This window comes from Eleginops maclovinus, chromosome 18 (assembly GCF_036324505.1).
Source record: "Eleginops maclovinus isolate JMC-PN-2008 ecotype Puerto Natales chromosome 18, JC_Emac_rtc_rv5, whole genome shotgun sequence".
In the NCBI taxonomy this organism is placed as follows: Eukaryota; Metazoa; Chordata; class Actinopteri; order Perciformes; family Eleginopidae; genus Eleginops; species Eleginops maclovinus.
This window is the reverse complement of record NC_086366.1, coordinates 2,670,159-2,696,204: the sequence shown is the minus strand read 5'-3', so window position 1 is coordinate 2,696,204 and position 26,046 is coordinate 2,670,159. Positions and strand designations below refer to the sequence as shown.

Genomic DNA, 26,046 nt, shown 5'->3' with positions numbered 1-26,046 from the left:
AACCTTTGAACTGAGGGGTTTTCGTCCGATAGCGAAAATGTTTCCTGAAGTTTCCCCACACTTTGAAAACCACTTCTGCTTAAATCTGCTGAATTTTGATCTGGAGGTTTGTGAGGTTGAGTGTGTGTGTGTGTGTGTGTGTGTGTGTGTGTGTGTGTGTGTGTGTGTGTGTGTGTGTGTGTGTGTGTGTGTGTGTGTGTGTGTGTGTGTGTGTGACCTCCTTCAGACTGGAATACCGAGATGTTTGGGTTCATTTTTGTCAGGAAGCTACCACAGAAGTCTACCTGCTGAGGGTGATTTACTATCATCTGCTTTAAATAAGTGAGCCTCACAATTCATTTAAATGTAAGAATAAATGTTTACCTACTGTGATGGCAATATAGGCATAATATTTACCCTTCAGTTAAAAGAAAACCCTTTAAAAAGGGAAAAAGTGACAAATAAATTATATTAAATGAAATTAAATCCACTAGAAAAACAGATTTAACTACATATTATTTTATTTAATTACGTTTTTGTCTTCATGTTAAATAATAAGTGCTTCTGGATTTAAGGGCCTGTAACTTTCATTTGTTCAATTTGTTCTTTATTTAAAACATGAATTTGTTCAATGGAATAAAATACTGAGGATTGTACAGAAGAGCAAATGAGGGATGTTTTTGTTTACATTTAATAAATGTGTGTAAGGCTATCAAACACACCTGGCAAATGTGTGTGTTTTCAGAACATTAAGGATATGATTTCAATTAAGAAACGGGAAAATGAACATTATTTACAGAAAGATGTTGCTTATTTAATGTGGATTTATTAGCATTTAGCTGTATGTATTGGGCAAAAAAGGCAAGTCGTGGGTCCAAGTAAGCCCCAAAAATCATTCATTATCTGAAATACCATTAAAATAGTTCCCTTTAACGACACTCTGGGGTGTATTATAGAAATAATAGCCTTTTCAGTGCAGGGCAGGAGAGGCTTCATTAATAAAAGTAATGTCTCGGCATTGGAATTTTTTTGCAGGTGTGATTTGTCTTAATCTTTAATGGTACGGACTGATTAAGAAAGCAAACAGTGTGTGTGTGTGTGTGTGTGTGTGTGTGTGTGTGTGTGTGTGTGTGTGTGTGTGTGTGTGTGTGTGTGTGTGTGTGTGTGTACATGAAGCGTGTTCACATCTGCACGCCAAAGTGTGTATCAGCAGGAGTGTTTGTGCACACTACAGGTGATTAGAGCGCGTGTACTTTTCTAGAGTGTGCGTGTGTGTGTGTGTGTGCGTGTGTGTGTGTGTGTGTGTGTGTGTGTGTGTGTGTGTGTGTGTGTGTGTGTGTCTAGGTGTCTCCTCATTGAGTGAATTATTCAAGCTTAGCAAACAGAGCTGACAAGACTATGAGTGATCCTGGACGTTGTTATTGACTTAGACTTTATTTATAGAGTGTGTGGTCCCCGCTGCAGACACGATTAATCAGAAGAGTGTTATAATTAGGCTTCATACCCCTCAGGCTGCATGAACACACACACACACACACACACACACACACACACACACACAGAAACAACACTATATGTGAGCATGAACATAATGTATGAATGCATGCGGTGCACAAACACACACAGAGTGGGCCCTGTGTGTGTGGATGGTGGATGGGTTGCAGAGGTTTTTCTGGAGAGACTGTTTGTCCAAATCGCTTTAAGGCTTGTTCTCATTGGAGAGGTTGTTAAACAAAAGTCAGTTTGTTACAGTAGCAGTGGCGCAAAGGGGGTATTAATACACACCAATGCAGATGTTCCGGCGTCTGTGAGAAAGCCTGCTGTGTTCAGTGTCAAATCCAGCGTCTGGTGATCCCTATTTGGCCTATTTTGGTTGCAGGGTTCAAACGAGTGCCTCAAAAAGTACACATTTGTCTCCGAGTGTATTCTTCTGAAGAGTCAATCACTTTGTGTTCCTCAAAAATAAACACAAAGAGTCTATTTAGTTTACGGAGGAACGGAAATGAATAAAAACAGACTATTTTCAGGGTTTTTATTTCATTATAAATAGTCGTGATAATGCGCTCAGTACACATGACATTATGTCATATCGCTTTGTCAAAATAATACAAAAAATATATCAAAGGAATGAAAGGACTGGTTCATTCTAACATAGACAGATGTACAAAACAAGCTGGGTTGTTCTGATGTGTTGCCACTCACTTGTACACTGTGGGGAATCATACATACAGACATTTGAGGCAATGAATACGTCTGGAATGCGTTACAAACCCAAATCGTTGTTTAAATGCACAATGAAAACATTAAACCACGCAACACAACAATATAAACTTGAGTACAGATTTGGCTTTGTCCTTCCTGGTGATCCTTTGTTTACATTCCTTTGATTCATGACACACTCATACACTGACCTGTGGACCTCAGTGTGCTTTCACAGCGGTATTAACAAGGTTTCTGATTTGTTTTGACATGTGTTGTTCCCAAACTACACCCAGAGAATGAATCCAAACTGTTTCGTAAGACTTTAAGAAGTGCGATTGATTCCTTAGATGAGGTGGACTCTAAGATCCATGATATTTGGAGGAATGGTGGTCTTTAGTCAAACATATCTGGTTTCTCAGTTGTCTGTCGGTCACGACTTGTGACTTGGTTGTACAGTTTTGACTTTGTCCTTCCTGGTGATCCTCTGTTTACCTTCCCTTGATTCAAGACACACTCATACACTGACCCCAGGACCTCAGTGCGCTTTCAGAGCGGTATTAACAAGGTTTCTGATTAGTGTTTTGGACAAAGTTACATGTGTTGTTCTCAAACTACACCCAGAGAATGAATCCAAGCTGTTTCGTAAGACTTTAAGAAGTGCGATTGATTCCTTAGATGATGTGGACTCTAAGATCCATGATATTTTGACTTTTGGTCAGTCGGAGGAATGGTGGTCTTTATTCAAAACCTCACCCGGTTTCTCAATTGTCTGTGGTTCATGACTTGTGACTTGGGTGGTGGTGGCAAAGTCCATAGAGACTCGGCTTGGGAACTGGAAGGACCACCAGTTCAAGACCCCGAAAGTGTCCCTGAGCAAGACACCGCTCAGCCCCTTGCTCCCAACGCTAGGATGGGTCAAATGTATATGTCCCCTCTGTGGGATCATTAAGGGATCCTTTGGTTTTCTTAGTCCTGGTGATTTTCTGTTTACATTGATTCATATTTTTCCACACAATACACAGATTTAAGTCCTTATAAATGTGGTCCTCTGTGTGCTTTTAGAGCGGTATTAACAATGTTTCTGATTTGTTGTGGACAAAGACACATCTGTTGTTCCCAAACAAGATCAGGACAATAAGTCCAAACTGTTTCGTAACACTTTAAGAGGAACGATTGATTTCATTTCTTATTGTTCTAACGGGGAGCTGGCCAACAAGATCCTTGATATTTTTACTTCTGGTAAGTTGAGGGAATGGCCGTCTTTAGTCAAAGCTCTCTCGGTTTCTCGAGTGTCTTTGGGCCGTGACTTGTGACCCGGTGGTACAGCTTTGGCTTTTTCCATTCCTGGTTATATTTTGTTTATATTGGCCCTCCCTTGATTTGTGCTTTTCCCTAATGAAACTACACCGACACACATCATTACAAATGTGGTCCACAGTGTGCTACTAGGGTGGTATTAACAATACTTCTGATTGCTTTTGGACAAAGTCACACGTGTTGTTCTTCTAACTACACCCAGAGAATGAATCCAAACTGTTTCGTAAGACTTTCTGAGGGGGACTACAAGATACATGATATCGCACTTCTGATCAGTGGGGATGATGGTGTAAACTCTTGGTTTCTCAATTGTCTCTCGGGTTTACTTGTGACCTGGTTGTACAATTTTGGCTTTTTCCATTCCAGGTGATTTTCTGTATTCATTGGCCTTCCCTTAATTCATGCATTTCCTTACAATACGCACAATTTAAATCCTCACAAATGTGATTCTGTGTGCTGTAATGGCAGTTTTAACAATGTTTCTCATTTGTTTTGGACATGTTGTTCCCAAATTACACCCAGAGTTATAATCCAACTGACTTGTAAGACTTTAAGAGTCTTTTCCATTGTGTTTACGAGGGGTTAGGGTTGGGGTTAGGGTACTGGACTCTCAGATACATGATATTGCACTTCTGGTCAGCTGGGAGAATGGCAGTCTTTAGTCTCAACTCTCTTGGTTACTCAAGTGTCTTTCGGTCGTGACTTGTGACCTGGTGGCTTTCTCTCGCCCGGAGAAGATCTTTAGAGGGTTTTTAAACCCTGTGATCGATCTTGCTTATCCCCCTCCCTTTTTCCCCTTCCTTTAAAGCCATTTCTCCGCCGCCCTCCTCTACTGCTCTCTCATCTGTCATTTTCCCTAAAGTCACCCCTTGACCTCCTCCGAGGTCCTCTCTAAAAACTACAAAAGGCCGGGATCCCTGCCTCACCGTCCGAAACATCAATGAGACAGAAGGAGTGAGACAGAAAGGCGAGAGGAGAGGGGGGGAGACAGAGGGGGGAGGAATGTTTGAATGAACTTTCACTGCAGTACAGCTGTGGTGTACATTAGGGTCTCTGACACAATAAAAACCCTTCAGATTCTCACGTTTGTTTTCTCTGTCTGTGGAATTTCTCTCCTTGTGTGGGATGCGGAGATACATTATAAAAAAAAGATCAACAAAGCCCTATTCTTTTCCCCTTTCAGCAGATATATTCTGGGGATTAAATCGGGGATACATGGAATTTTATACATGCTCATGTGGCCCTAAGATATGTAAACATGTTCCTTTAAGCATCGCCTCAAAGGATGGCAGATTTTGACGGAGAGATTCGGGTTTGCTTTGCTCACAGAGACCCCGGAGTCCACGGATTTTTGTTGGGTCACTAAAGTGCCTCCTCGTGGCTCTGCAGGCGGTCAAAGCTCGACGTCACCAACCTCGTTAAGCGCTGACATCTCCGCCGTCAATCGACAGTTTTTGTTCGAAATCAGTCAACAGTTTTTGGTCTGATATTCCTTCTTGTGGTCCCTTCTTTTTTTTTGTCCATTTCTCCAACAAGAATTAAAAAATATAAAGTCCTGCAGTTAAGAAAGTGTCCCGGTAAATAGTAGCAAAATAAAAATTTGGTCCAGATTTTAAAAGATTTCCATCGCTGTACACATAAATGTCCCTCTGTGACGTCTGGAGCTCTGGATCAGGTGATTTCAGGCCTCAGATAAGAAAGGGCACCTGTAGAGAAAGAGGAGGGTGTTAGATCCTTTGTGAAAGCATTAGGAAAAAAAACAGGATGATAAAAAGAGATGAATGGCCCCAATGAATTTCAGCCACATGTCTTAGCTTGGCTTCGACATGTGGCTACTGTTAGCATAGCATGTGCTAACAGTGGTTTGGAAGGTTGGGTCAACAGAGGGAGAGGATGCTTTAAATGAATAAAATACACTCAGAAGCGCAGAGCTGCACTGGAAATATCTTATTTCTTGGTTATGATTTATGTTATGTGCGTTTATGGTGTACATGTTACATAATTTTCTCCAACCAAGAAGATTTTGATTAAAAAAAATGTGATTTTTTATGAGTTTTTTTGTCTTACTTGCATGACTTGTACTTTATGAATTGAGTTAGGCGTTTCCTGAAAAATGTATTTCCCTGAAAGCTGCTTTAGTCTCTTCTACAATGCTCGCAATATCATTCTAGTAAACAAGTTCTGAATAATTTAATGTGTGTATTGCACCTAAGGTAAAAACATACTGGAATAACCCTAAAAAAAAAACCCAATACGTTTTTTAAACTTCAGAGTTGCTTTAAAAAAATCCCCAAATGCAAGAAATTCCAATATATTGATTGATTAAAAACCCTGGTCATTTGTTGGTATTAGATTTGCCATCTTGGGTCCCAAAAATGAAATGGTGTATGTGAAAAAATAATACTGATATTAATTTAATGGCAACCCTTTTTTAAATAAACTCTTTTTCCCCTAACCTCATCAAACATGGAAACATGGCATGAAAATGTGCCTCTGAAACTTTGATTATGAAGGAAAGAAATTGTCTTTTTTTGTTGTTTTTTTGTGACAAATATATGATGTTCAGTGAGTGGAAACCAGACATCCTTTAACATAAACCTTAATACAATTTAGATAGATTCCTAATACAGTTTAAGGTCAGTTTATCCAAATAATGCCCTTTTGAAAATGTTTTGCCAATAACTCGCCGATGTGACGGGTAGTTGCCCGCACAAATGTCATGTGAACTAGCTGTCACTTTTTCATGCGTCAGCAGGATAAATTGTCCAATCTTTGTGGGTCTTTATGCATCGGTGGAAACACGGTCTTGGAAACCTTTTGGTTCCCTGACAAGTCCTGGGAACTTTTGGTGGAAAGCTGGCACAATTGACAGGTAACCGCTGTATGGTCTGCTTAGCAACAGACACATTAACAAACTAAAAAACAAACAAGCATTTCATGGATCACCACCGTAGTTTCCGAGAGGCCGTCCAGCGAGAGCTACATGTCGTCAAAAGCCGGCCTCGTACACTGGAACCTGAAAGCAGCACGATTTCAAAACTGCTTCCCCAGCTGACCTCAGTCCGAGCACCTGTTTCTAATAGCCGTCCTGCCAGAGGCTATTAGGATCCATCCACCCCCAGAAAGGACCTTTCCTCTGCAGCTCCAAACCCAACCGCACACCGGCTATCCAGTCGCACTGATTAATCACATCAAGATGGCCTGTATCGCTGCGGAGGTGTATGTGAGTGCGTGTCCTATAGTGGAGTGTACATGCACGAGGCACATGCCAGAGGTTTTTCAATGTGTGTCGCCCTAATTCTTTATTCTGTTCACTTTCAGATATCCGACCGAGATATTTCATTAGACATTTGCCGCTCTCGGATATTAAGTCAGTTATTCATTTGATACGCGCAGAGCTACAATGCAGTCGGGTTCGTTGGACCGCTGCCACGCTCTTTGAAGGGCTCCGGTTTTTCCCCGAGGTTGCCACAAGGTCAGTGGATGAACCTGATTGGTCAACCCCCTGTGGACCCCCAAAAAATTGGAAACGGCGGCCGCTGTAATCACGGCTGCTGTGACGAAGAACGACGTTGCCTTTCTAGAGCTCGACGGAGACTTGTTTGAAGTTGATTTTAACCCTTAAAATAACAGTAATGTGAAGTGAAGGAGCCTCTCACTGCTGGACAGGTAGGCCCTCTCTCAGGCTCTGCTGCAGCTGTAACCGCAGATTTCAGTATCAGCGCTGCGCTGACGGCTCACTAGATGGAATCAGATCTGCACAATTAACCCTAACACTTGAGCCCGCATGATTAGACCCAGAAGAAAGCTAGCTCTGTGAGCGGTACCTGCTGCAGCGCGTGTTGTGTGTTTCTTTTTTAGACCCCCAGGATAAATAGCCCGAAATTCATATATTGAACTGTATCGTCTTGGTTGTGATTTCCTTTCTATGAATTCTTAAACTGGAAATAAGTGAAAAAAACGGTTTTCACAACAAAAAAAAAGGAAATATCTAAAACTTGCTTTAAATTGTGGTTTGAAAAACAAATTTTACAGCTATTTTTATATTTATTTTGCAAGGGAAGACTGGTTAGCTTGTGCATTGTCAACAACTATTAAAATGCAGAAAAATAAACACATTTTATTCCTTGTTTAGTTGTGCTCGTCTGTCAAAAATGATTTGATAAAGCTTTGGTAGTTTCTGATGAATGAAGAGTATTATCAGGTTGTAACATTGAGAATAAAAAGGAGACGTCTATTGACCTTACTTTGTCCGTACTGGCCGTACTGGTAGGAAGCCATGTGGTCCACGGTGTAGCCCGGCGAGCTGTAGGAGGGGGGGCAGTAGGACTGGGAGCTGGGCAGGGAGGGCAGCGCCGCCATGGAGGGGACGCTGGTGAGACCCTCCAGGCCCTTGATGTGATCCATGCGCTGGCTGCAGCTCGCCGCCATGCCGGCCGGGGGCTCCAGGCCTCCCGTCAGAGGGGAGATGGCGTAGTCGCTCTGGGGCTGATGAGGCACTCCGCCCGGGTTCAACAGACCCATCACCTGGTGAACAAGAAAAGAGTTGATGGATAAATTACTTTAACGGGTTATTTATGCGTGAGTAGATGTCACTAAGACCCTTAAATCATAATTATATGAACCAAATGTTGGTTCATATTATTATGAAATCAATTCTGTAGGATTTTGACACCACCTGTGAGAAGATTAGCTTCTGTAGTTATTTGTGTTGGAGTCTAAAGCTGTTTTGTTGAGTTGCCTCTCTCATAAGCAGTGCACTGGAGTGTTTCAATCAAGGGCTTTTATTGTGAAAGGGAGAACAAATAATAATAAAAGAGTATAAACTTTAAAGAAATCCTGTGACGTTGTCTTAGTTTTAGCGCTTCTATTACTCATAATTTAGTGAATAACTTAGACAATGTTGAGTATTGAGTACATAGCACTTAAAAGTTTCAATGTAACTATCCTTGTGTATACTGTTTAGTTATGCTTCTGTATGTAATCAAACATATTGAAGCTCTGAAAACATTTGTACATTTTTACGTTCATTAACTGTCAAATCTAATATCTGGTCATTTATATTGAGTTCACAGTGTACCTCCTAATCTCCCTTTCACAATAAAAGCTCTAGACATCAAAACTGCATCCTTACCAACCAGAGAGCATCTCCTACAGAAGCTGTCCACAGGTAGAGGAACAAAACGTCACATTTAACTGGGAACCTTACAGTAACGTTAGCCAGGCTGCTATAGTGGCCATGTTGCTAACGATATATGAACAAGTAGACCAATCTATGTGTTCGTTAGAAGTGAAGAGAAATCCACTCATTCATGGAAACAACAGCATGAGATCTGGTTGTGTTTGTGACAGCAGAACCAACACTACTAAGTGGAAATGCTTGAGGGAGAAAACTTAAAAAGCCGCCTGTTGCCACTTGAACTTGTCTTAAATAAACAGAACACAAAGCATATGTTTGATCGTGTAAAATTAGGTATTGGCCCTAACTCTAACCCTCACCCTGCAGAAAAAGTGGAAAGCATTTTTTCGGACAAGAACTGCGGTGCATCATATGAGGAATAGATGTTCTGTGTTTTGTTTTTCGTTTCTAAGAAGGCCCTAATATCACATTTTTGCAGTGTGTGTATCGTGTATCAACACACACACACACACACACATACCCAGACACACATAGGAAATCCCCCTGTTGCGAACATCAAAAGGCTCCTAGCAAAGCCGGTGCCGACAGAGATAGCAGCAGAAAGGAAGAATTAAGCAATTTGTCTCAGATCCACGGCTCCACTTATTCCAAAATTCCTTTTTGACACCGCTCCAAAAAACCCGTGGCGCAAGATAACGACTTATCTTGAGGAAAGATACGCCGTCAAAGATAACACAAAAGAAATGTCTGTGTGAGCCCCGGCTCTGGTGAATAGATTTGCAGTTTGAGAAATCCGTTAGCTCTTGACCTGGTCTTTATTAGCGACCAGATAATCAAATTTGGGGGGGGAATATTCCTTGGCTAGCAAAGGACGGAAAAGCGCCGTGGGCAAAGCGTTTCAACTGGTCTCAAAACAGACGTGATACCACCGACCCCCTCCTCGACACTCGCTGACTTTACCTGTCCGTCATCAAAGCGCTCAGTAAACCGTTAATAAGACATGCAGACTGGCTTTGTCACTTATGAAAGTAGCTCTAAGTGAATCTGCTACCTCTAAATGTATCATATCCCACCTCCTGCTCGGCAGAGTGAAAGGCCTCCAGGCTCCCGCAGTCGCCCTTAATAAGAAGCAGGTACGCTGCTCTTTGGGTCCTCTTTCCCTCTAAGTGACATATTATTATACATCCACACACACACATGGTCCTGCTTAAATCATTTCCCAAGCAGGGGAGGTGAGTGGAGGAGACCATGTTGATTTGGAAAGGGGAGTTGTGTTTCCTCTCCTGCCCGGTAACATTTTCCTTAGAAATTAACCCGCGTTTGGAGTTGTTTTAAACAGAAAGAGAGTGAGGATAGGTCTCGGATTAAAAGCAGCCACATGCCGACGTTATGCAGATGACTTTCATTTATTCAACGCAAACTCCTACCCAATCGTCCTCATCGGTTTTCATATTGGAAACCTTGCAGTTGCCCAGCGGCCTGAATCAGTGCGTCCAGGAGGAAGAATGTCGGCGTTTGGGGCTAAAACATCTGAGACGGGACATTCCTTCCCCGCTGTACGGAATATATACAAATAAATTAGAACCTATGCTTTCACGAGGAAGAATGTCGAGACAAACATTTTAAGAATGCAATCACGAGAGGCTTCCCTCGAGGATATAGCGTAGAGCGTGGAGTGTGTAACTGTGTTTGTGCACACACACATGACCATGAAAGGCCTCCATACAACAGTTTATGTTGGAAAGCATGCATGACGTTTGTTCGGTGTGTAAAGACATGAGGACGGACTCTCCAAATGTCACAATAAGTCTTCTTTAGATACTGAAGACATACATATCTTTCTACTGTTTGTGTTTATTTGTTATTGGTTGTCCAGCAGTGGCTCAGTCAGTAGGGGCTTGGACTGGGAATCGTAGGGTCGCCGGTTCAAGTCCCCGAACAGACTTGAAATATGGAAAGTGGACTGCTACTTGGAGAGGTCCCAGTTCGCCTCCTAGGCCCTGCTGTGGTGCCCTTGAGCAAGGCACCGGACACCTCCAATCCCCCCTCCCCATTGCTCCCCATGGCGCTGCACAATAGCTGCCCACTGCTCCTAGTACTAGGATGGGTTAAATGCAGAGGACCAATTTCACTGTGTGCTCTGCTGTGTGCATGTATGTGACTAAAAGAGGGTTTCATCCTCCAATTCTTCTTCTATCTTATTTGTATTGTTTATTTCATTTGATTTAACTTGTAAACACGCTGCTGTTTCCCCAATTTCTGTAGGAAATCCTTTTGCAAAAGCAACAAATCTTGATGCAAAGGTTTGTATTTTATCTTATTAAAGGTTGTTCCTCTTTGTTTGAATACAGTACATACAGTCTTTTTGAAATCTTAACAGGAAACTACTTGGTAATGCCTCGGTAAGGATGGAAAAAAATGTGACAAAGAAATACATTTTGATTTCACGCGCGACACAAACAGCAGTCTGTTGGTGTCTTTCGACCCAATCACCTTGTCCTCCTACCTATAAACTGACTGTTTTGTCGTCTTAAATGTATATAGATTGATTTTGTGGGATATACTCAAACAGTGAGTTACTTTTTCTTATGTAAAGCTACTGTGTCTAAGAACAGCCGGGCGAAAACCGTCTTGTTTCCCTTAAACATCCAACAAGAAGTCCCAAAATGAATATATAGCTGCTCCTTCATCCGAGATATTTGATGTCATAATACAAGTACAGTAATCAACCCTCCAGTCTACTCAGACGGTTGAAAGCTTAGCCACGCTGCTCAACCATGACGTGTAATACCCGTGTAAAAGATGTAGCAAAATCCTCAGCTGATCCTCAAATTGTCATGGAGTTGATCAATTATCTCCACTCAGTGTGTGTGTGTGTGTGTGTGTGTGTGTGTGTGTGTGTGTGTGTGTGTGTGTGTGTGTGTGTGTGTATGTGTGTGTGTGTGTGTGTGTGTGTGTGTGTGTGTGTGTGTGTGTGTGTGTGTGTGTGTGTGTGTGTGTGTGTGTGTGTAATTACTGTGAGCATGTGTGTGTGTCGGTGTTCACACTGCTACTGATCTCTAAGGGGTCAGGCTGAAATGTCAAGTTCTGCCTGTTAGTGTCTCCTCTGTCTCCTTCTGTCCTAACCTATGTCTCCTCTGTCCTACCTTCTGTCTCCTTCTGTCCTATCCTCTGTCTCCTCTGTCCTACCTTCTGTCTCCTCTGTCCTACCCCCTGTCTCCTTCTGTCCTAACCTCTGTCCTAACCTCTGTCTTCTTTGTCCTAACCTCTGTCTCCTCTGTCCTACCCTCTGTCTCCTCTGTCCTAACCTCTGTCTCCTCTGTCCTACCCTCTGTCTCCTTCTGCCCTACCCTCTGTCTCCTTCTGTCCTACCCTCTGTCTCATTTGTCCTACTCTCTGTCTCCTTCTGTCCTAACCTCTGTCTCCTCTGTCCTACCCTCTATCTCCTTCTGTCCTAACCTCTGTCTCCTCTGTCCTAACCTCTGTCTTCTCCGTCCTACTCTCTGTCTTCTCTGTCCTACCCTCTTTCTCCTTCTGTCCTACCCTCTGTCTCCTTCTGTCCTAACCTCTGTCTCTCTGTCTCCTCTGTCTCTCTGTCCTACCCTCTGTCTCTTCTGTCCTACACTCTGTCTCCTCTGTCCTAACCTCTGTTAATCTGTATCTTCTGTCCTAACCTCTGTCTCTGTCCTAACCTCTGTCTCCTCTGTCCTAACCTCTGTATCTCTGTCCTTACCCTCTGTCTCCTCTGTCTTACCCTCTGTCTCCTCTGTCTTAACCTCTGTCTCCTCTGTCCTACCCTCTAGTCTAGGTGCAAAGACTTTGAGACTTCATGCCGGATAATTGGCTGTAATTTTCTTTTCACTCCTCATTTGTCACACACTCAATTGTCCTCTGTCCTTGTAGGGTCGTCTTTCTCTTGTCCTCCAACACAGAGAGTAAAGTTTCTATAAGTGGAAATTACTTTTAAAATCTCCTGATGCAGACGGGCGTCTAAAGGGAAATTATGCGTACCTCTGTTTCAGCTAATCCGTGGATATTATCCATTCAACTCCAACAATGTTAACCTCTAAAGGCACGTAAAGCGTGTCTTCATCCTGTCAATGAATTCACTGCCAACGTAGACTCTCACTACTTCTTCTGGTTTTCTCAAAACAACTAAATCGAATGATACTTTTCAATTCAAATCTTGTGTTTAAGGATTAAGAACAATAGTAATTTCATTAAATTGTCTCAACAGCTTTACTTTAAGATGTTTAGATCCACACATCCTGCAGTAAACTGTCACATTGAACATATTTTTGCAATTGTGTTATTGTATTTTCTTCATGATCAATTAAATAAACTGTACACATTCGTTTTTTCTGAGTAAATTGTCCTATTCTAAACGTATCTACTTGTTGTTATGTATGCACTAAAAAACACCACAACAATTAACTTGTAGGTGTAAAAATACTTTGTAATGAACCTGATTCTGACTGTGATTCTTCTATATTTTTCAGTCTTCATGTTCCTGATCTTGCACTTTCCCTATTTCGTTTGTGTCCTCTAAACACCATGCATCAAAACACCAAGACAATCCTTGAACGTGCAAACCTACATGGAGACAAACCTCACTATTATTCTGCAATAAAACTTAAAAACATGTCTTTTTTTGGCAGCAGTCTCACCTGTGGAGAGAGTCCGTTTCCTAAGGCGGGGTTCATGGGATTGGCCGGTCCTCCCGCACTCACAAAGCCGTCCGAGTATCCGGAGAAGGAGTGTCGTCCGGAGGCCAGGCAGTATGGCGAGCCTCCTTCTACCTGACCTCCGCCCCCGGAGCCCTGGTGGCCCGAGGAGGGGGGCAGAGGCTGGGGCCGGTGCAGCGTGCTGTGGGGCTCCGACACTACCGGGGGCATCAGAGAGAGTCAAACACTTTAAATCACAAAATAATTTATCTACGGTTTATATTTCTCAACTTTGCATGAGAGTGTCTCATCTCCTACCTTGTGCTATGGATGAGGGGGGGTAACTGCTGTCAGAGAGCTGGTAGGGGGGGATGCTGGACATGGCTGATGGGGGGAAGCCCCCGGGGATCAGGTGGTTGAACGCCATCAGCTGACTCGCTCCGGCCTGCTTCCTCCACCTCGCCCGCCTGTTGCTGAACCACACCTAGAGGGAGGAAGATGATGATGCTTTAATCAGAGTTTGAGATTCAGAAACTGTGTAGATATTTTATTCTTCCTCCTCACGAAGTTGCTTACTGCAAAGATGGAAAATTTATCAGAAAAGATGGTTGGCATATAACACATGTTGCAAATGTGTGTGTGTGTGTGTGTGTGTGTGTGTGTGTGTGTCATGGCTGGTTGCTCCGAGTGTGTGAGTGACATGCCGTGTCCATATGGACGGGGATCATGCTGGGCCTGCTTACACTTCCCATATGGAGCCTGTGGAGGAGCATTTACTGGACTCCCGTCAGAAATAGGAAAGTCCAGATTAGGCCCACGGGAGCGAGAACAGAAAGAAGTGTGTGTGTGTGTGTGTGTGTGTGTGTGTGTGTGTGTGTGTGTGTGTGTGTGTGTGTGTGTGTGTGTGTGTGTGTGTGTGTGTAATTGTGTGTAATTGTGCTATTGTGTGGAGCAAACAGAGATCAGCTGGTTGGTTTAAATCTGTCGAGTGTGTGTCTGTTTGTCTCGCTCCATATGTGAGGACCAAGTATTGAAAAACAACCTGTTCTGTGAGGACATTTCTGTTAAGATCTGTGTGTGTGTGTGTGTGTGTGTGTGTGTGTGTGTGTGTGTGTGTGTGTGTGTGTATGTGTGTGTGTGTGTGAGTGCGTGCGTGCGTGTGTGGGTGAGCAGAGTGCTGCGGCCATCTTGTAAACATGTTCATGTTTGAACTCCTGTTTTGATTTCACGGTTTTCTGTGAAGCAGCGGTAACGTTTAACACCTTTGAGCTTATCAAATCCCGACTTAAATCCTCCATATGAATTCCTCACAAGCACAAATATTTGTGTTATCCCTCCCAGGATACACACAGCGGTGGAATGTAACATAGCAAAAGTGTCTTCTCGTACCTGGACCCTGGCCTCTGTGAGTTTGGCCCTCTGTGCCAGCTCCTCCCGGGTGTAGATGTCAGGGTAGTGCGTCCTCTCGAAGGCCCGCTCCAGCTCCTCCAGCTGCTCCGCCGTGAAGGTGGTGCGACTGCGGCGCTGTTTCCTCTTCAGAGGCAGATCCGGCTCCGACTCCACATCCGAACCCTCGTCTGAGTGACTCGCTGCACCAACACAGGAGAGAGAGCAATCGTAAACAACACTGATGTGCACTGCCTTTGCAAAATCTGATTTTTTTATAGGAGGAATTTGCTTCCAGATGAGCTTAAAACAAGCACAACTGTTCACTCTTTCCCATGGAGCAAAACATTAATGTTGAGCAACCACTCTTGTAATCATTTACTGAGTTTTTGCAGATGGAAATGAGCTAATAGCTAAATCTGGCATAAATCCTCTCTACACCTTTGAGATTATTGTATTCTGATAAAGACACTAAAAAAAAACTACGACAAGACAATTAAAACAAAGAGGAACAAAGAAAATAGTAAGGATGAGAATCCGCTCTTGAATTGTTAAAGCTTTCTTCCTGATGACCCCTCACATACTCTACTTAACAGCTCCAGAAAACATCTCATATTGAAACCCTATTAAAGAGCACACAGGCTGATGTTATAGACAATAAGTGCTTTACCGTTAAGTGCAAGTAACATTTAACTCCTCAGATATCCACTCTCTGTTGTCACTTGTTTACTTGTAGTTTTGCCCGACTAAAAAGTTGTGTTATTTCCTGTCTTTACACACTCCCCACACACACACACACACACACACACACACACACACACACACACACACACACACACACACACCATAAAGCTCCATCGTCCTCGTGGTCTTGTGGCTAAACAGACCTCCATTCAGAGGAATACTCTGAGCCTGAGGAATAATCCCACTGGACGAGATTCCCAGGGCACCACAGGGGGGACGGGCGCACTAAAAGCCACACAAAAGGCTAATTTGGATCCAGGGGCCATTCTCTGAGCGTATGTGTGTGTGTGTGTGTGTGTGTGTGTGTGTGTGTGTGTGTGTGTGTGTGTGTGTGTGTGTGTGTGTGTGTGTGTGTGTGACAAACTGTTTAGTCAGGTGAATGCTGTCTACTTATCTAAAACCAAGCAAAGCTGGATAGGAATCAGTTTGTTCACTTTTAACAATTTCTCTTTCTGTCTGTTTCATCACCAGTATTCCCAGTTAGGTGATTAAATCAAATAACAACTAAGAGAACACACGATAAACAACAAAGTCTTCAGACTGCAGAACAAGAAAAAGCCTTAACGCCTAAACCAGGGGTGTCCAAACTATGGTCCCGGGGGCCAAATGATAAAAGTATAATGGAAAAAGCCAAACCCGGAAACTTGTGCCTTTCTTACATTCTACTTCTTAAATGTAAACATAATATATGACACTGTGATATCCATGTGTTAATAAGCCCACTTTTCAAATAAATTCATTCAATTAAAGTTGAAAAAATGCTCAAACTAATATAATTGATTAGAAAAAGTCCAATAACTCTTTCCTTATATTTAAGGAATGAGCTGCCAACTAAATAAATGAACCCCTACGGAGAGCTGTGATGTTTCTTAAAGCATATTCTAGTATCAAGAATAATTTACCTACATCTGATTGATTTTGCTAACTTATAACTTAACTTCTGAGGCGATATACCCCGCCTCTAGTGAGGGGCCCAGCCCTTCGCATGCTTTTCTTTATGTGGCCCTCAGGGAAAAAAGTTTGGACACCCCTGGCCTAAAGAATTAAGTCAGAATAAATGTATTCATTAACGATTTACAGGAGGAAGACACAAGTAAATAGTGAAACGTAAATTAATTTCAATAAATAATCCAAGGATTTATAAAGTCAAGAGTGAAGCTAACAACATGTCTGTACCTCGTCACACCACTGGACTAAAGCTAGAATGTGTTGACTGTTCAATTAAAGTTCATGTTTAGTAAAAACAACTGCATATGTTACTGAATGTTTTGTATTGATGTCTGACTTCTATCTTTTAAAACCTCTTCTAATTCTGATTAAATGTGTGAATGTTAAATGCATGTTTCAACGGCTGCAGGGTCAGTCATTGAGTTTAAATTATGAGACGACAAAACATTTTTTTCTATTCTCATCTTTTCTATTTTATAAACCATCAGTGTAAAAAGAACATCCAAAATTAGGGCTTTCATTGTCAACATTTAATCAGTTATTTGTCTTCAACGTGTCGTAAAAATTAAGGAGATTCCCAATAAAAATTCAAGGGAGTCCAAGATGAGAAAGGACTTGTTTTGTTTAAGAAAGCTGTTGTTTTTTTTGTGGTTTTACCAAAGTCTGCAAAAAAGCTGCAAATCTAGAATCTGTAACCACAGAATATTTGGTCTTTCTTTTGCTCAAAGACTTCTATTTAAATTGGTCATTAATTACTTGAATGTAATAAGTCCATATGTGTATATTTTGACATGGTATTAAGTGTGGTTTTAAGCCTCACTGAGCTGCTGATATCATTCCTCCTGACAGCTTTTGTGTTTCCACTTTTCATCTGTGCCTCAGATCAGCACTAACACCATTGTGCGGCAGTTCGGTTTTTACCTCGCTTCTTCAAACACTCCATTGGTCTCCTTCGTGAGTTCACCGGGGCCAACGCACACACTTTTTGTGTAACACTTAATTAATTCCCCCTCAGCATAGGGGGAAGTTTTGTGTGCAACACTGTATTAGTTCCCCCTCAGAAGCAACAATAAAATACAAGAGAATCCAAATATCTCAGGGCCCCTCATGTGAAACTGATCCTCTCTTCCCCCTTCGGCGATTTTCTCCCCGCGCAACACCAATAGCAGTGGGAGTCAACTTAACATGCATTAGGAGCAAATTGGTAAAGAAACATTCAAGCATGAGGGAGGCAATAAGTAAAATATTTTCAAAGGGGGGAGCGAGAGAAATGGAGACATTGCCTTAAGCCTCTGCTGAATATTTTTTCACTCGTAGATTGCTAGCTTTGAGTTTAGCATCTTAAACAGCAACGATACGCTTCCAGTGCAAATTTAAAAAAGGAGGAAATGGTGGGTGTGGATTCGGTTTCATCAGCTGTTTGGGTATTTTATGGCTCAAACAAACAGATTTTAGTGCGGTTACATGACTTGTTTTTTAGATGCCCGGGAAGGAATTTGTGTTGTGGAAGAGATGAGGCCTTTTTTTTTTTTTGTAGCCTTCCCCCTCTGCATGGAGGAGGGCCACGAGGAATGCTTTTTCTCTCCCCCCCTTCCAAGACTTTAGCAGCATGCACGTTCCTCAGCATTTCACAGGGATTTGGGCCCTGGGAAAGCCGAGGCGGCCGGGGAAAATCCTTAATCACTTTGGAATTACCTATCGGTTATGACTGCTACCGGGGTTTCCAGAACATTTCAAAAGAAAGCGACAGAGTGGCACCTCCGAAAGTCTCAAGACTCTAGTCGTCATTCAAGGATCCTTTACGGGGGTTATTGGTCTTCGCTGGATCACTCGATGTTAAGGCCGATAAGGCGACGATGAAATGATAACGATGAGAGTGGGTCAGTTCAACAGAGAGTTACCGAGAGAGGAGAAGCTGTCAGGTGGAGAAACTCAGCAGTGGTTAGCTTGTGTCTCATTTATCTCAATCTTGAAAAGAGGAGGATGATTTGTGCCAGATTTAGCTATTAGCTAATTTCCAGATAGGTAGGTCACTCTTTTTCATAGTCCCTATCACCCTCACAATAATAAAACAGAGCGTGGATCCACTCGCACAACAACGTCTCAAAGCAAGTGAGGAAAAGTCACACATTTTTCCCTTCAAACAACGACCAACTCCTAATTCGCCCCGTAAACTTTTTTGCACTTTGGCACGCCACTGTCCTTAAACAAGCACCACCTTCTCCTCCCCTCTTCTCCCCCTCTCTCTTTGTCTCCCATCTCTCTCCCTCTCTTTTCCACCCATATTTCTCTCTGTGACTCTCGGCTCTTTGTTGCCTCCACAGAGCCGAGGTCTTTGCCGGCGATTTCCACGCTCCATCTGTGGAATCCGTCATGGCTCCCTTCGGCCCTTCACAGTGGAGGGCTGTCACCTGCCCCGCGGGGGGGCATAAAGAGGCTCCGCAGAGGGCTAGGGGGAGGTGGGGTAGCTGGGTGCACAGCCGGGGGGCATACTACCCTCCCTCCCCCCTTAAAAGAAAACACCCCCTTCCTCCAGAGGGAACTGTAAGAGCACCTGAGGGGCAACAGGGGCCGTTGTTGCCGATGTAAATGTCCCCCTTGGGGAGGGTCCGTCTGGGCATCTGGGTCGGGTTTGTTGTTGTTTTTGTTGTTGGTGGAAATGTAGTACGTCCGCAGCTTGTTGGCTCTCCACAATGCATGCACACAAGTGAAAGGAAGTAGGCCCCCTCCTCCATAATTTCCTCCATCTTCTCCCTTTACTTCCTCTGAGAGACTCAAATCCTGTCTGTCTGTCCTCTCTAGATTTTAAGTTTCAGTCTGTCTGGGAATCGGTGTTGGGTTTGTTGTTGTTGATGCTGATGGAAAGCATGTTTACGACTTGCTGCTACTTGATTTTGCTAAGACAATGTGCAATACAAACTTTAGGATACTTGTTTTTGTCTCACGGATGTTTGATTTACTATTTTTGTTCCACTAACTTTATGTTTACTTTGTATCTGCACTGTCTCTTTGCTTTACCACTGTGAAGTTCTAATAAAGGGTCTCAAGCGTGGGCCAAACCATTGACGCTAGCTCAAGTTAAAGGAAGAATTTCCCAAACCCCCCGGTTGATAATTTGATCCATCTTCTTCACTTTCTCCAAGAAAAGTCTGTCCTCTTCTCAAAAAAGAGAGTTGAGTCTTTCATTTTTCTCAACAGTGAGGGCAACTTTCTGTCGAACAGTCCTCAACGGAAGAAAACCTATGCCTAGTCCAATGTGAATCAACTTGTGGGCACACATGAAACATCAACTCTGGGTGGAAATCACTTAAAGCTGATCTGCTTTTAAATATGAAGAGATTTTAACGTAAAAACCTGAAAATGCATCCATGCAACGCGACGTTTTTTAACTACATCTTCCTCTTAAGGGTCATTTTTACTGTTGCTTTCATGAAGCAAATGCAACTTGTTTATGAGGTGGACAACCCTTCTGACATTGCTGTACATGTTCTCTCTACTTTCACACGCATCACATGTCTACTGAAGCATCCTCCTCAAGTCTAAAAGTGAAAAACATAGTAAAATGCAGCTCAAAACATCAAGGGACAAAGGTGCATGGAGTCCCACTTGGGTATAGCTGGATGTTTTGGTGGGGAAAAGACAGAAAGCATCCACCCAATGGATGGCTCCGAAGCTCATAAACACACAAAGACTGCAGCACATGACCGTGCTACAGGCGTCCTCTGACTCTACATGCATTTTAAGGCTATACGTTAATCGAGCTTGTCAGCCCTGAGGCGTCTCCACTTTAGCGTCCATTACCAGCGCTCTCCTGCCTTTCAGAGGGCTCAAACACACACACACACACACACACACACACACACACACACACACACACACACACACACACACACACACACACACACACACACACACACACACACACACACACACACACATAAAGGAACAAATGAACCAAAAAAAGTGCAAATCATAAAGGATGAATCAGGCAATCGCTGTATGGATTCTAACTTTAAGTAAAGTCTTATTTATCTAACTTTTAAGGAATAAAGTTACCTTTTTATCCATCCTCATGACCGCTCTTACTGAGACAAAGAGGAGAGGAAGGATAGAAACCTTTCCCCCACTCCTCGGATCTTTCCAACCTTGTAAACCTGTGGTTTCAGAGTGCCCCGTTTGCCGTCATCGCCTCGCTATCCCTAAGATCTGATCACATCGATTTGGCACCGTCAAATAGCCTTAGCCAATCAAATTATCCACTTTAACCCTCATATCGCCGCCTGCACCGTATACATATGCTATATCTTAAAAAATTATGTATTTATAGCCCCTGTAAACACTCAATGTATACTATTCCTTCCACCTCAACCTAAAGGAGCAGAGCGAGGGGGTTAGAGACTCTTGTCAGTTAATCAAAATAAGACAAAAATATGAGCCTTAAAAGGGTAAAACGATCTGATCGCCCGGGAGCCGAGGGAGGCCGCAAAATAAGAGAGGAGCAGCAGTTGGAAGGGGAGGGTGGAGAGAGGGGTTGGAGGAGAAAAGAAAACTGTTTAATTTAACCAAACTGCATGAGAGGCACACAGTGCATAGGGAGCCCGAGCCAAAACAACCCTCTCCGGAGCCAAGAAAGTCCAAAATGGATCCCACCGTGCAGCGCCATCCCAGGGAGGAGAAAAAACAAGGAAGGCGGAGAATGGAGGATTTAGCTGAAACAGACTGTTGGAAAGCTAAGGGGAGGGGGGGGACATAAAGGCTTAAACATGTCCAAAATGTATGGGAGCGAATAGGCGATGTGTCAAACTTTGGATTTTGGGGACTTGGGGGAATTGATCGGACCATATGTGGAGCATTTACACCCCTCTTCGGACATCGCAGTAACTCTTCTGGGGGCCTTTTTTGGTTAATAGTGAGGGTAAATCGAGCCTCTGACACATCACCCACACCCCCTCTCCTTTACTCCACCTACCCCTCCCCGAAAAAAAACACAAAACAAAAGGCAGAGGAGACAAACGCAGCATTTATTTGGGCGGGCCGACCGCGCTGCTCCCATTCAGCGAGTGACTGGCCGACTGCATTAAACAGTATATAGAAGTCAAGACAGGCAGATGCTGGGCCGGATAATGGCTTTACTGACAGCTTATGGACCCATCTGTGACTCTCTAAAAAAAAAGATGGTGTGTGAGAGTGTGTGAGGGGGTGGGGGGGGGGGGGTTGAAGGCGAACCCACTTGACTTGCTAAGGAGGAGTTTCAACCTCCGCAGCTGCCCTGTAGGAGAGTGTGTGCCAGAAGCACGGGATATTGAGCAATCTGCTATTTACTGCTTTATATTTTGGTTTTGTTTATATTTTGTGTAGATTTGTAGTCCCAAATGTATATTTTTTCACACTCTTTTTAAATGTTATTTTATTGTCATTACATTGCCTTGTGTTTATGCTGCTGCAACGGGGGAAAAATCCAGAATTGGGATCAATAAGTACTTTAATCTATCATCATCCATCCATCCATCCATCCATCCATCCAACCATCCATCCATCCAACCAACCATCCATCCAACCATCCATCCATCCATCCATCCATCCATCCATCCATCCATCCATCCAACCAACCATCCATCTATCCATCCATCCATCCATCCATCCAACCATCCATCCAACCATCCATCCATCCATCCATCCATCCAACCAACCATCCATCATCCATCCATCCATCCATCCATCCAACCATCCATCCATCCATCCATCCATCCATCCATCCATCCATCCATCCATCCATCCATCCATCCATCCATCCATCCATCCATCCAACCATCCATCCATCCATCCATCCATCCATCCATCCATCCATCCATCCATCCATCCATCCATCCATCCATCCATCCATCCATCCATCCATCCATCCATCCATCCATCCATCCATCCATCCATCCATCCATCCATCCATCCATCCATCCATCCATCCATCCATCCATCCATCCATCCATCCATCCATCCATCCATCCATCCATCCATCCATCCATCCAACCATCCATCCATCCATCCATCCATCCAACCATCCATCCATCCATCCATCCATCCAACCATCCATCCATCCATCTATCCAACCATCCATCCATCCATCCATCCAACCATCCATCCAACCATCCATCCATCTATCCACCCATCCATCTATCCAACCATCCATCCATCCATCCATCCATCCATCCATTTCAGGGAGGTTGCTAACAGAGAGAAGTACCTATAAGTGGGAGCCATGATAAGAGGCGTTCAAAACTGAGCTTCCATGCTTCATTTATTCGCTCCTTTAGCGTATGAGCTAATCTATGAAAGAATTGATAATGCTGTCCCACAATTCCTGCAGCTGCATCATGTAAAGTGTCACAACAAACACAGATCATGTAAGTTACGGTGCTTATTAAACACTTTCTACCCTAACGTTAACTTTCCAAAGTGCTTGTAGGTTTTGAATATGAACTAAAGAGTGTTACACTAATTACTGTAACTAACCGAGTAACGTTTCACAGTGTTTAGCGGTGCTTAATTCAGCTATTGCACATGATTTCAATGATGATATGTACAGAAGTGATGCATATATTGCAATCAAACTTCTAATACGAGTAGACCGAGGGTGAGCCACCACTTCCTTTCACTTTCCTCTTTTTTTTAATCCAAAACCTTGTTTATAAGATATTTTACTACTGCTGTCCACTAGTATAAAGCCTTAATGAAGTATCTAGATGCGTTTTCAGTGTTGGTCTACTCAAAGTGATCTGTACACACATCGATTACATCCTCCCTGGCTTCATAAATTAACTCCCAGTGTAAAAGCAGTCTCTTTTCCTGAGTCCTGATGACTTCTCCTTCACATATTTCCTCCTGTTTTTCCCTAAAGTGAAGCGAAAGTGGTTGAAAAACATCATAAGAACTCTTTGACGTTTCCCCCCGCACGTACAGCTTTGTTATCCTACTAAAAACTGAGAGTCCGAGGCTGCTGTCAACAAGGAATTATGGGAGTTATTGCAAGTGGGGGGCTATGAGGAAATGGTTACCTGTCATTCGTAGCTAAATGTGTTTCTAACCCTGTTTCCTGTGCAGCGCTGGGGGAGAGCGACCCTGTGACCCGGCACTTCTTCTCTGTCAGCGGGGCACTGGTTTGAATCCAGCAAGGTGAGCTGTTAGCAGGTTCACTGTCACTCTCAATCGCTTTAAATGACAGCGTCCTCTCTTTTTCCCTCAGAAAGAGACTCAAACCGGGACGCAAAGGACTTGAAACTGATCTGCTGCTTTAAAATATAGACATCTCATGGAAAAATCACAAAGACTTGAACAAATATCCGTGCATGTTTGATATAATTCCTACAAAAAGGATATTTGAAAGTTGGTTTCAGGTAGTAAATGCAACTTGTGTAGGTAGTGGCTAATTGATGGCTGATTTTCTCTAGCTAGAGCTGCACATAAATTAATTGGGGACTATTTTGAAAGTGTATTAATCAGTTAGAGCATTTATTAGACGTCTAAATTCCCTGACTCCAGCTTCTTTAACTCAAATATGTTCTTGTTTTCTCACTCATCAACTGAAGGTGCAAAGGAAAACCACTTTAGGATGTATATCAAACATAAACTCTGAGTGCAAATCTCCTAAAACTGATGCTACCTTCAGATATATTTCATCCAAAAAACCCAAAGACTTAAAGAACTGTCTATTCTTGCAAAAGGGTTCGATGTCATTTCTACAAAAAGTAGAATTCAATGTGGCTTTCAGGAAATGCAACTTGTTCAGGTAAAGGATCATTATTTTTATTAGACAGCTTTCTTTTATATGTGGGATAACGGGTTAGGGTTAACGCACTACCCTCTCTTACTGTTGCTTAGACATTTTATCAGTAAGTGGAACGATATGACCCACTGAGACATGAACCTTTCACTGACTGGGGTTCTATTGGGGTTCAATTCTATCTTGTTTTAAAGAATTCCCTGATTCCAGCTTCTTAAACAAAAACATGTTCTTGTTTCTTTACTCGTCAGCTGAATATCCAAAGGAAAACAACATTTGGAAGTTTGTCAAACATGAAATCTGAGTGGGTATCACTTAAAACTGATCTGCTCCTTTTAAAATATAAAGCTAATTCAAGGTCAAACCTGAATAAATCTCAATGCATGACAAAGTGTCACATGTAATATCTCTTCAAAGCATATATCAAAGTCGCTTTCAGGTATTAAATTCAACTTGTTCAGGTGAAGGATAAAGTGTTTGGCGTCTTAAGATGGGTTTCTAATATATGTGCTCTGCTGTGTGCATGTGTTGTCACATACATGCACACAGCGAAATTGGTCCTCTGCATTTAACCCATCCTAGTACTAGGAGCAGTGGGCAGCTATTGTGCAGCGCCCGAGGAGCAATGGGGACCAAGGGCACCACAGCAGGGCCTAGGAGGTGAACTGGGACCTCTCCAAGTAGCAGTCCACTTTCCATATTTCAAGTCTGTTCGGGGACTTGAACCGGCAACCCTACGATTCCCAGTCCAAGCCCCTACTGACTGAGCCTAGCTTCTTACACTAAAATATGTTCTTGTGTCTTTACTCGTCAGCTGAATATCCAAAGGAAAACAACACTTGGAAGTTTATCAAACATATGTGTGAAAATCCCTTAGAACTGAAGCTACTATGAAGTGTGAAGCTATTTTAGGGTACAAACAAAGGCAAGACAAAGCGTTATATGTAATATGTCGTAAACACTGGATTTAAATTGGGCTTTCAGGTAATGCAACCTGTTCAGGTGAAGGGTAATGTGTTCTCTTGGAAAGGTAGGATCATAAAGAACAACTCAAACTCCGTCCATACTGCTCTACTCTTACTATTGATTAAACAACGTAGAGAATTGCTGAGTAAGACATTTTATCCAACGACTTTAAGTGCAAGACATTAAGAAAAGCAGCAGCGGTGGAATAAAATAAAGTACATCTACTCAAGTTGTGTACAATTTGGAGGTACTTAGTCCTCAATATTTCACTTTTGACTCCATTACCTTTATCTGACAGCTCATCTTCTTCACAGATTCTGATTATTAGCACAAGATCAACTTATAAATAAGCATTGACACTTATAATAACCATTCATTCATCAGACATCTTAATCTCAAATGGGCTATTATGTACAATAAGCACTTTGACTTTTGATAATTAACTGTAATTTAATACAAATGTTTAGATATTTGTATTGAAATCTGAGAACTCATTCCACCGCTGAAAATCAGAACTGCGCTTCATAATGCTGCATTCATGGGTGAGGGGAGATCTGAGTTTCCTACTCAGCTTTCAGATGGTAAATATTACTAAGGAACTCCCGGTTTGGCAGGGAATCCATATTTAAACACGGAAATACCTGTAATCAACGTCTACAGAGCGGCACATTCATTCCAAATTCATTATTTTCCTGCATCTTTTTCGCAGAGGAGGAAAACCACAACGTCTGCTCTCAAGGTCGAGAGTGTGCACGCTACAAAAGAGATATTCCCACATGGCGTGACTGCAGAATAAACACACATTTTAAGCCCTCTTTTCCCCGACGCCACACAAAAGCCTCGGGGCTAATTAGTTAACAAAGCTCTGAATGAGAGTCAGGCTCCATCGGTCAGCTGATTGACAGCTGCCTGTCGCCCGTCAGCAG

At 42.8% G+C, this 26,046-nt stretch overlaps 1 protein-coding gene across 2 annotated transcripts in view; it reads right to left on the bottom strand.

The window, feature by feature from the left end:
* Positions 1-1,901: 1,901 nt before the first annotated feature.
* Positions 1,902-26,046, bottom strand: part of pax3b (paired box 3b) — a 36,294-nt gene continuing 12,149 nt past the window's right edge. Inside the window, exons 5-9 of one of the 2 annotated variants that reach the window (XM_063907884.1) lie at positions 14,692-14,891; positions 13,621-13,786; positions 13,306-13,520; positions 7,741-8,025; positions 1,902-5,204 (exon numbers count right to left, since the gene is read on the bottom strand). In XM_063907884.1, coding sequence (XP_063763954.1) covers positions 5,187-5,204; positions 7,741-8,025; positions 13,306-13,520; positions 13,621-13,786; positions 14,692-14,891 — 884 coding nt within the window. In that variant the 3' untranslated portion in view covers positions 1,902-5,186. The remainder of the gene's footprint in view (positions 5,205-7,740; positions 8,026-13,305; positions 13,521-13,620; positions 13,787-14,691; positions 14,892-26,046) is intronic. The other variant, XM_063907883.1, reaches the window with a different exon arrangement.